This window comes from Coffea arabica, chromosome 2c (genome assembly GCF_036785885.1).
Source record: "Coffea arabica cultivar ET-39 chromosome 2c, Coffea Arabica ET-39 HiFi, whole genome shotgun sequence".
Taxonomy (NCBI): Eukaryota; Viridiplantae; Streptophyta; class Magnoliopsida; order Gentianales; family Rubiaceae; genus Coffea; species Coffea arabica.
The window spans coordinates 1,576,973-1,587,892 of NC_092312.1; the positions used below are offsets into that span (position 1 = coordinate 1,576,973).

Sequence of the window (10,920 nt, forward strand, 5' to 3'; positions counted from 1 at the left end):
CATCTTTTTTGATAGAAAAAAATTAAAAGAAAATGTGTCAAATAGCATAAGGAAGAGTAATTTGAGTGCATATCAATATCTATATTCCGAATGGAACAGATAAAGTTGCTCAAAAAAGAAAAAACACACAAATAAAGTAACGTTGGACCAAATAATTAATACCTCAGAGAAAATTAAAGTTTGTAATAAACGCATTCATTTGGCCCGGAGATTATGAATCACTAAAAAGTGGCGTTTACAGCATAAGGGTCTTAACCATGAAACAATTAGTCTGGATTAAAGTTTTTTGATAGAAAATATCATTTCATTCAAACAAATCTGCACTAATGATAAAAAAATACATCAAATAAACATGACATAGATACATATAAATTTAAAATCAACAGATATAACAGATCTAAGAAAATAATACAAATAAAGATAAAATTAATGCTCCTATATATATTTCATCTGAATGAGTCACCGTAGCACAATACATCATTAGTGCATGTCTGTTGATAATCAGATCTGTTTAAAATTGATTCAAGTCTAAAAAGAAATTTCAATCTGACAATAATGGAGAAATTGCAAATTTGAGAAACTAGATTCTAGATTTACAAAATCTCAAATTTCATAAAGATAAAAACTGAATAAATTCTCACAAAGAAAAACTCATAAGAGAATAAAACTCTCACTCGAATAATTTAAAAGAGAAGAAACTCTCACTAGGAGAGAAAAATCTCTCATTAGGAAATCTTAGAAGAGAATTTATTCAAATAAGATAAATTAAAAACTATAAAGAGTAATTTCTCCCATGAAAAAAGACCAGGTTTGGTCTTTTTCCCATGGAAGAAATGAAGAAGATTTTGATGGAAGGGTTAGAGAAAAGGGAGAGAAAAGAGTTTTAGAAAGAGAAGGGAGAGGAATGAGTTAGTCACGACTCACGACTCATGCATTATATATACTATATAATCACTTGGGATCCTCGAATACATTTTTTTCAGTGCCAATCCAATGCCACCACTAAAATTGCGCCAAGTGTCTTGTTGTCATTAGCACTTTAGTTTTTTATTAACTCAAATTGATTCAAAATTAACACAAATTTTCTTATTCTCTAAAACTCTGGACCAAAAGGCATCCCGGCCGGTCTAACTCCAGCATCAATAATTTTGCAGCTTCTGCTTTGGGGAAAAAGAATAAGAAAACCCTCTGTTTCCGACGATTGCCTTCATTTATTATCATCAAAAAAAGATAAGTGCTGGTTGGTTGGTACTCGAACAGGATACTTCTATCATCATCAAAACTGAGGAAGAGAAAAAAGAGTGCAACCATCAAGTAATGGCTTGTTGTCCCGTGAAGTACTTCCGTCTTTGTATCAAAGACAACATACGAAACTTGTTTGACCGCTGTGCATCGAGTAAAGTAGTAGTAAACTGTAAAAGTGAGAGAGTTCTCTTACTCTTACCATTACCATATGCCATGCATATGGCTGTTGGTTATTATCTGGTGGAGTCAAATTTGGTAAACAGCGTTCATCGTACATATGTCGTTACTTGAAAAACAAACGTTAGTGTCAATTGCAAAATGCAATCTCAAACTATTTTGGTTCGTAACTTACAATCGAAGGGATAAACTAGGGCTGCAAACGAATCGAGCCGCTCGCGAGCGGCTCGACATTAATCGAGCTCGAGCCAGCTCGAGTCAAACTCGAGCTCGAACTCGAGTTCAGAATATTAAGCTCGTTAGCTCGCGAGCCGGCTCGCGAGTTTGAGTATATATATATATATTTTTTATTTTTATTTTTATTTAATAATAAATTACGTATATTATATATATTTTTTTTTATTTTTTATTTTCATAGTGAAATTACGGATATATCCTTAATATTTTATTATTTATTCAGAAAAAAATATTATATTATTTATTTTTTTAAAAATAAAATAATTTTTTTTTAATTTTTTTCGAACTCGAGCTCGGCTCGACTTGATTCGAGTCGAGCTCGAGCTCGAAAATTGCCAGCTCGTCGAGCTCGAGCTCGAGCTCGAGCTTGATAAAATTTAGCCGAGACTCGGCTCGATTAGCTCAAAACTCGACTCGGCTCGGCTCGTTTGCAGCCCTAGGATAAACCATAAAACTTATGGAAACTTTCATTAACTTTTTTATTTGTTTATTGATCTTTCTTGTTCTCACACAAACTATCTTCGAATATGCATACAAAATGGGTGTGCTTTTCCCACTATTTTAGTTATACGGGCAAGTGGGCTAATTGGATTTGTACCAAGTCAATGGAAATGAATTTACGTCTCTAATTTATCTTCAAATGCTGTGTTGTTGCCATGTAGAAGGTCCGGTGGTACCAGGGGGACAAGTAGACCACGTTTGGATTCTGCATCCTGTTTCAGACCTTATTTTGAATTTCCAGAACTAACGACCGGCATTTTACTTTTTGAATTTTGAACAAGTCCAACTGCCAAATGGTAAGCGGTAACAACAATTCCTTCTTGTTGCCAATAATAGACTGGTGCTAATGTGTAGTCCTAATAATAAGTACTCAGCAAATCATCACGAAGAGTACAACCCGCTTCTAGACTCGAGACACGTTAGTTAGCACCAAAAAAAAAAACAAATCCTTCAGCATCATCATCAATACGCCCGTGGAAAAGTCATCCCCCACTTAATGGAGTAACTGAGTAAGTTGTTAACAACCCTTCACAGAGAAAGCTACTTTCCGCCCTACTTAAAGAGCCGTCATTGTCGATTTCATCAACACAAATAGGATTAGCAATCAGCTAAGTTTCATTTGCCGAAATTTGGAGTTACCGTGGGGAGAGTTAGATTTATTTGCCGAAATTCTTATTTTCGTAAGAAAATATTAGAAAAAAAATCAGCTAAGTTTCATAGTTTCCGTCTAAAGATTAGACAGCAAGCACTCTTTTGGGTTTTATTTTTTTTTTTAAAAAAAATTGTAATAGGAGGGGGTGAAATTTAAAAAATGAATAGAAAAAACGAGATTAGAATCCAGAACATTTAAATCCAGCAAACACTCGATTAAAAATTGACCCGTAAGGATTGACCCGAGCCGCAGGAGATTAGTCGAGTCTCGGGGGATTAGTCGGGTCCCGTAAGAATTGACCCGAACACCCCCGTGTCGACAAAAAAAAAAAAAAAACTAGATTAAGAGGATAGCGGAGCTTTGTCTCTTGCAAGTAAAATAATCTTCAGTCCAAGAAGAGAGTTCTGTTAGTCATCTTGACAAATCCGGATTTTATTGCAAGTTCATAATTCTGGGTTCTGTACAGTTTCTTGCAAGTTGACGTTTTGTCCATGATTTGTATTTGGAGACCTGATTAAACTTCAAATACATGCACAGCGAGACAAAGAGGGTCCAACAAATAAAAAGAAGAAAAGAAAAAAAAAGGCTCAAGCTGTCAACCTCAACGTAAGCCCGGGGGATCGAGTCTTACGCCAATTGCGCGTCATCGCCCTCAAGCCTTCTTTACTCAAGAGTTGCTAACTAAAATGTGTTGCTTTGTGGCATAATATGGTGGGAATGGTACCAGCAGAAGCAGTAACGCGGAAATCAAATTGAAAATTCTCAGTCGTCCCCCCCGCGGAAACACTCCCCTTCTTTCGTTTCTTCCTCCTGGTCTTCGGCTCGCTACTTCCCGGTTCCTACAATTGAAGAATCGTGGTAACTTTTACTCCTCATCATTGAATCCATCCTAATTCAGTCCCCCCAAGAAATGAATTAAGTGGAAGAAAATGGGCACCGTACAACAAGCAATGGAGTACCACCACGAACAGCAAGTAGAATGACAGGCTAATGCATGTATTAGAGCATGCATGTATTTCAGGTTTTTGTTGAATTAGTCAGCAATTGGGCTCCCCATGGAATTTATGCTCCCAAGCCCTTACAAGGCCTAAACCCAACAACACTTTCGCAATTCTCACGGTTGACCAAAGACCGCTGTTTGAACGAAGAAAAATCACTCGCTTTCCTCGGTCAAATTTTCAATTCTTCCATTCTGCTTCTGTTATACTACACTACTCTTTTCCTCAATCGCCTTCCTCTTCGAAAAAGCTCGTATGCATATATACATATATATATATATATATATATATATATATGTATATATAGAATAAACCTCAGACTCCTCCATTCCACACCTTCGAACTCACAATCGCCACCTTAAAAGATAGAGCGCACAATCTGATCAGCATCCCATAAATTTTCTCTCTCTTTCTATCACTGTTGGTTCCCGCAAAACAAAATAAATTTGCAAAAATAATAACTTGAGCATTCCTTTCTTGCCTGGTTGCTCCTTTCCGCTACTAACTTCCGGACGCAGATTGCATGATTTCAAAAGCAAAGATCGATTTTCCTCAACTCAGAGGCTTCCAGCTTTTCTTGCATGTTCATTTTGCCCGCAATCGCGCAAGTTCTGGCATTAAACACTGGTTTACGCGACCACTGCGCGGTGCTTGACTTGACATACACTTAAAACCTTTCTTAGCGTGCACAGCTCGCTTCTGCTTATTGGACAGCATTCCAGAAAGAGCTATACTGGTGCTTCTCTCTCTGTAATTTGAGGATGGAGAATTCAGCAGATTGGGAGCTTGGGAATCTGATAAATGAGCTAATGCTAGGGAGGGAGTTGGCTAAGCAGCTTCAGGTTCATATCAATGCCCCATCTTCGTCACCCGAGAGTCGTGACTCGTTGGTTCACAAGATACTGAACTCCTACGAGAAGGCGTTGAACATGCTCAAAAGTAATGCCGCTGTCGGAGTGGGAGAGAGGGAACAAAGTACAGGGACAACCATCGCAATGTCTGAATCCCGCTCCCGCCAAAATACAGGGTTGGCAATTGGAATGTCTGATTCCCCAAGATCCTTGAGCGCAAGTCCGCACAGTGATGATTCTGATAGAGAATTCAGGGATCAGGACTCCAGAGACGTCTCCAGGAAGAGGTAATCAAATCAACTGTTGCTCTCACTTCAGCTGTTTTAAGAATTTGTTTCACAAAACTTTGTTGTATTATCACTTCCTATTGCTGCTAACACGCTGAAGTCCCTGTTGCAGGAAGACTATGCCACGGTGGACAAAACACGTTCAAGTTTGTCCTGGGATGGGACTTGAAGGGCCTCTAGATGATGGCTTCAGTTGGAGAAAGTATGGGCAGAAAGATATTCTTGGAGCCAAACACCCAAGGTAACAAACATTTTCACTGCCAGCATCTACCATTGCCCCTTCTAATTTGGTGATTTCCTGGTACCATTGAAGTACAAAGACCAGCATGTTGTCAGAATCTACCTTTCAGAAAGTTGCTAGGATACCCCTTCTTGAGAGGGAAAAGCCAAAAAATGCCCAACTATATGCAACTTCATTACATCAAACAATAGGCTTCAGTTCACTGACTTTTGGCTCCATGATCCCAAAATATTTGCCCAACTACCCTGCCACTCCTACCATGCAGAGTCTTCTTTCTTTCCCCAAGCTGTCATTCTTTTGCATTGAACATCTGGCCTGGTCATTAGGGCAGTAACTCGAGGTAAATGCTGGAGAATAATCAAAAAGGTAAAATAGATTTTACAGCAGAAAAAAAAATGTTCATCCATGACTTGATGGAACTGAGAAAACACTTTTTAGGGTATTAAAATTAAGCATACCAATTATTTCTCATGCTTTATGTTTGTGTAACCTTGCTATCTACAAAGAAAACATAGCTGACTTCACCATATTCTTCCAGAGGTTACTACAGGTGCACTCACCGACACGTCCAAGGCTGTCTGGCTACAAAACAAGTTCAAAGATCTGATGAGGACCCAACAATATTCGAAGTTACATACCGTGGAAGGCATACATGTAACCAGGGTTCTGAGCCAAAACCACCAGCAGCAGCAGCTGAAAAGCCTGAAACTAGCTCGCAAGGGAAACATCGACAGGTGACCTCTCAACCGCAACAAAATCAACAGGGAATACTCCTGAGTTTCCAACGAGACCTAAAAGTTAACACCAAGGACTTAGACTCCCACAACCAACATTTCCCTACATTTGACTTCGCTTCAACATCAACTACAAAGCCAGAAACTCATCTTTTCTTGCCATCTCTGACTGATAACAACTTTGCAGGAGATTTGTCTCCTCCATTCATGACTCCCGTAACATCAGGGTCAGACTACTTCTCGGTTTCACCAACTCACATAAGCAGTTATGCAGAAAACCAAAACTCATATGCTTCGGAGTCAGAATTTACAGGCTTGATCTCAGCAGCAACTTCCACTACAAATTCTCCCACTGTTGGCTCAGACTTCCCATTCAGTCAGATTGGCTTTGACACGAACTTTACATTTGATAATTCAGGGTTCTTTTCCTAGTCGTCACAGTAAATTTGAAAAGAAAACAAGAGTAGAATCGTATGAAATTGTAATTCCAGGTAGTGAACAAAGAAGGCTTTTATAACATCATCATGTGAAGAAGTAGTCAGGTGGAAACCAGCTGAGTAACTGGCATAGAAAGAATATTGTAAACTTAGAGTATCTAGACAGAGGTTAGTGAAGAAACGGTAACAATTTTGTTGGATTCATGACCCGAAGTCCTTTTGATTTTCGTCTCATGCAGTTGTCTGCATTCTGATCAAACTCTGAAATCAAGTAGAATTCAGGTAAGAACTTTGTATCTGACATAACATAATCGATCTTGTTGCAAGCATAAATTCCTAAATACAAATAGTTGGCATGGCAGTCGTTAAGAGCTCAAAAATTCAATGTGCTCTGTATGTTTTCAATCTTATTTTGAAAGATAGCGCTAGATGCATATTTTCTTCACTTCTCAATATCATTAGATAAATCGAAGTTAAATCAACAAATAAGAGATTTCCCCACAAAAGACTTCCAAGGAAATCTCTTAATTAAGCCACTGGATTTGCTTCATACTTTTTTCCCAAATGCGGAACCATGCACGTCCTGGGTATCTGTCAAATCTGTGTGCAGCAGGACGAAATTCAGCCTATGTAACTGCAACTTCAACGATACAAGTACAACAAACAGCGAAATTAGCGTTTTGTCTCATCCAATTTCAATTCCCAAAAAACTAACAGTAAGCAACTGTCAAGCTAACAGGAAAATCACACTAAAAATCGAACTAGTCGACTTCTCAAATTAGTTTCAATTTAGTACGGCCGCTACAAATTCCATCTTCAAAAATTCGTGATTACAACGGCACCCAACATTTTCAGGGCAAAAGTCTTCATATGTGTGTGAGTGAGAGAGCGGAGGCAAACAAAAATTAATTCTCGATTTTCGGTCGTCAGAAAAAGTACGAAGCAGGAGAATAAAAATTTACTAGAAAACCAGCGGAAAATGGGGAGGAGAAGATAGGGTAGAGCTAACGCTAACTTTTTCTTTCCAGAATATCGAGCTTGGCCCTGCCCATCTCCGGCTCATTGTCGTTGTTATGGTGGCGCTGGGCGGGTTGGTGGTGGTACTCGCCGGAACCACACGGAGCAACTTGATTGTGACGTCAACTCTAAACTCTAAAGCAATTCATTTGGGGCTCTAAGCAGAGTCCAATATGGAAAACCTTTCGGCTCAAGGGGTCTCAGTGTACTGGACGGCCCCTGACGTGACCCAATCCAAATGTGGATATTGGCCCATTCTTAAGCTCTGTACTCGGATCATGTAGCGCGGAAATGGTCAGGGGCAATTTGGAAATTCAGAAAACTCTCGAGTCAGCGGGTAGGTTTCATTGTAGGAAAGAGTAACAAGATCAGTGGCCAAAAAAAATGACAACGAAAAATATAAGCCAAAATGATGATCATAGTTTGGTAATCTCAGGGCTATATTAGAGTATCGAGAGAGCAAGATGGTGAATATATTTTGTGTTGGGGGGTGCATAGCTCTCGTGAGTTTTTACTTCCTTTTTGTCTGTTGGAGTTATGGCTTTTTTTTTTTTTTTTTTCAAATATTGTCATATCATTTCTAAGAAAACTGCCATCAGTAGAGATGATATCACAATACTCCTTCACAATCAGTGAAAATATACCAAGGAAGAGAAGAAAAGGAGGGGGTTGTTTGGTTATGCTGCCACTCTTTTTTTTTTTTTTTTGGATTTATTGTCATCATCTACGCCTATTTTTATTCCTAATCCTATTCCAATCTATATTATGGGTGGTTCAACAGGATCATGAAAAATTAACGAGAATTAAACTACCATCAAATCATACGAGTGCATATTGCATCCATATGGATAATAAAAAAGTATTCAAAAAGAGATCAAAAATAGCTTTTACTTTAATAAGATGAAAAATACTTTGAGAAGTTCTAAAATGAAAACTACGTACTTTTAACGGATGCAAGAGTAGTATTCAAAGCAAAGTAGCAAACTACTCTAACATTAAAACTACAGAAGCTATTGCAATGTATCATTTGTCAATAAGGTATCATATATGAGTGTAATCCCATTACTACCCCCGAAATGCTACTCACGCGTCACACCTGATTTGGTCCCCTTGGGAAGTGGGAGCAGTCCTCCGTAATAAATTGGTCGGACGGCCCAACACAGCACATGCATCCCCACAACTCAAGTCCATGCATTTCATTGTATTGGCGTTTCTGATTCATCTATATGTTATTCTGCACAAGATTTATTAAAGCAAAAGATATATGGGATTTCTGGTGTCATTCTTAATGTGTTCCTTTTTAACACGTACCCCCTTGTACCTTATGATACACTGACTAATTAAGGAGTAGGCCAAGCCTGGATTGGACCGCATCCTGTTGTGGCTTTTCATGCAACAACAGGCTCTAGCAAGAGCTTTTACGGTCTCAAGAGTGCTACTGCCTAGGGGACCATTTTTTTCTTTGACTTGCTTATTAACTTTTTGGGTCCGGCATAAGGGTTCTCAGACGCTGCGAGCTATGGATCCGTTTGGCAAATGAGTTTTTTTTGGATATTTATTTAAAATTTTACTGTAATTTATAATAAAAGTTATAGAAAAAATTTTTAAAGCGTGTAAATTTTTAAATATTTTGAAATATATAATTTTAAAAATTTTTTAAAATTACTGTAACTAAAGTTGTTAAAAAACTTACAGCAAACAAATTTAGTCAAAAACTTACTTGCGAATATATATATATATATATATATATATATATAAAGCTAGCTGCATGCACGTTCATGCCTTGCCTGCCAACCCTAAATATTTTTTCGGGTAAGCTAACCCTAGAATGAGATGCCAAATGCATTAAGAGAGGTCCAATCTTGGATTGTATCTATTTGCTTATACATATATAAGAGCATCTCAGTCCATTTCCTTCAAATTGAAATGATGCAATATGTGTCTCAGCCCTGAAAATATACATAAGGAATGCAGAATGGTAACAGTAACAGTCCAGTTGTTACTTGCATTCAAAGATCCTATTAATTACCAGTTATAATTAGTCACTTGTATCTCGTTTCATGAACATCATTCACAGAGTTGTCATTCCCAAGTATGATGATATTACCTCTAGCAGAAGTGGTACAAAGTGAGTTAGTTGCTGATTTATGATAAGCTCATGCCAAAATTGATTCCTCGGTGTGTTAATTGCATTCATTCGACGGGATGGATCACTTCATGAGACAGATTTAATTTCTTTTGGTTCTGGTCATTATTTTCGCAAAGTGTAAATCCGTATCACCATCATCACTCTTGAGTATTCTCGTGAAGTCATTATAATTTCTTCATGAAACAAAGTAGTAAAACGCGGGGCATCCAGTCTTGTCAATGGGAGACTGGGGCAACAAAGTTGCCCTTCCCTCCCGAGAGTACAATGAAGAAAGGACTTGGCACCCTTGACGACCTCTGCGTTTTTCTGTTTTGAATACTTGTTTTTCGAATATCCTTCATCTGGTGTGCATCATTCACTTGATCTTACATCGTTGAGGCAACACTTGAATTAATCCGCTCATGATGCTCTTTTTCTTTTTTTGTTCCCCCGCGGGGGGGGGGGGGGGGGGGGATTACTTAGGCGTACCGTACAGGATTGTGACTCATCATCATCTTAAAGAGGCAAGAAGAGATGCTCCAGACCTTGCATTGCTTGCTCTTATTTCATCGGATTTATATAGGAAGATTTTATAGGCCCTTTTACATTTAAATGTATTTTACTGTTAGCTTGTAACAATTTTAATTTAAAAAAAAATACAGATCAATCTCATTTTTGAGGGATGTTAATTCAGGAAATGATTCCCTAAAGGGATCATAGAATATCCAGTACGAAAATGAAATGCCTCCGCAAGTCTTTTTTTCTTTTTGCCTACTCTATTCTCTTCTTCATTACTTGGCTGATTTCAGATATTTTGGAGTTAAGATATAATTGCTGCTTTACAATCTGAGGTATATATCCAAATAGAAATTTCCAGACCAAAAGTGAGAACTGATATTTAACCATGGAGCAGCAGTTTTGCTTGTGCAGTGAAAAAAAAAATGCTCTAGCGCCACATTTCTCACGTTATAGATGATAATTAGGGAATCACGGATTGCTATATCCTTCTTTCAGCGTAAGAGAAAGTACGAGAACAGATGTCTTCAGTCTCTAGCATGCATCACCGGACCAGTTCCCATTGCCTCCGGCATGCAAAGCCACTAAAGCTGCTATTGAATGCACATAAATATCGTAGTCCAAACTGTTGCTTCCCGCTAAGTTCGCGGCCTATATAGGCAGAAAAGACCTAACGTTCTTGGTGTCCAGTGCCATCTAATTGCTTCATTCCTTATGGTAATATTAGGTAATAATATCCATGTTAGTATGTTAAACTTCTCTTATTCTTGTAACTGGAAGAAACACCCCATCTAGAACTGAGATCCACCATACTACGACGACAACAACATTTACAATAAGAATACTAGAGGGGGTTGTTTCTTTATTATTATTATTTTTTTTTTTTGCCAACTCGGTAG

At 38.1% G+C, this 10,920-nt stretch overlaps 1 protein-coding gene and 1 long non-coding RNA gene across 4 annotated transcripts; one reads left to right on the forward strand and one right to left on the reverse strand.

Moving 5' to 3' along the window:
- Positions 1-3,228: 3,228 nt before the first annotated feature.
- On the reverse strand, positions 3,229-5,967 carry LOC113724914 (uncharacterized). Of its 3 annotated transcripts, none has more exons than XR_011832545.1 (2): positions 5,828-5,967; positions 3,229-5,504 (listed from the first exon to the last, which is right to left on the reverse strand). It is a non-coding gene; the product is annotated as an uncharacterized lncRNA (long non-coding RNA). The 3 variants fall into 3 exon arrangements; XR_011832539.1 differs by lacking the exon at positions 5,828-5,967 and adding an exon at positions 5,648-5,783; XR_003457233.2 differs by lacking the exon at positions 5,828-5,967 and adding an exon at positions 5,648-5,781 and having other exon boundaries at positions 3,229-5,536.
- LOC113724913 (probable WRKY transcription factor 53) lies at positions 4,572-6,567 on the forward strand. The gene is made up of 3 exons (XM_027247809.2): positions 4,572-4,948; positions 5,061-5,189; positions 5,728-6,567. The coding sequence occupies exons 1-3, from the start codon at positions 4,572-4,574 to the stop codon at positions 6,353-6,355; spliced, it is 1,134 nt and encodes a 377-aa protein (XP_027103610.1). The 3' UTR covers positions 6,356-6,567.
- Positions 6,568-10,920: the final 4,353 nt, after the last annotated feature.

Bases quoted from the DNA above. Each gene is read 5' to 3' on its own strand.
- LOC113724913 (XM_027247809.2), top strand. From the start codon at position 4,572: ATGGAGAATTCAGCAGATTGGGAGCTTGGGAATCTGATAAATGAGCTA. The intron at 4,949-5,060 runs GTAATCAAATCA...TCCCTGTTGCAG, and splicing joins AGAGACGTCTCCAGGAAGAG to GAAGACTATGCCACGGTGGA. The intron at 5,190-5,727 runs GTAACAAACATT...ATATTCTTCCAG, and splicing joins CTTGGAGCCAAACACCCAAG to AGGTTACTACAGGTGCACTC.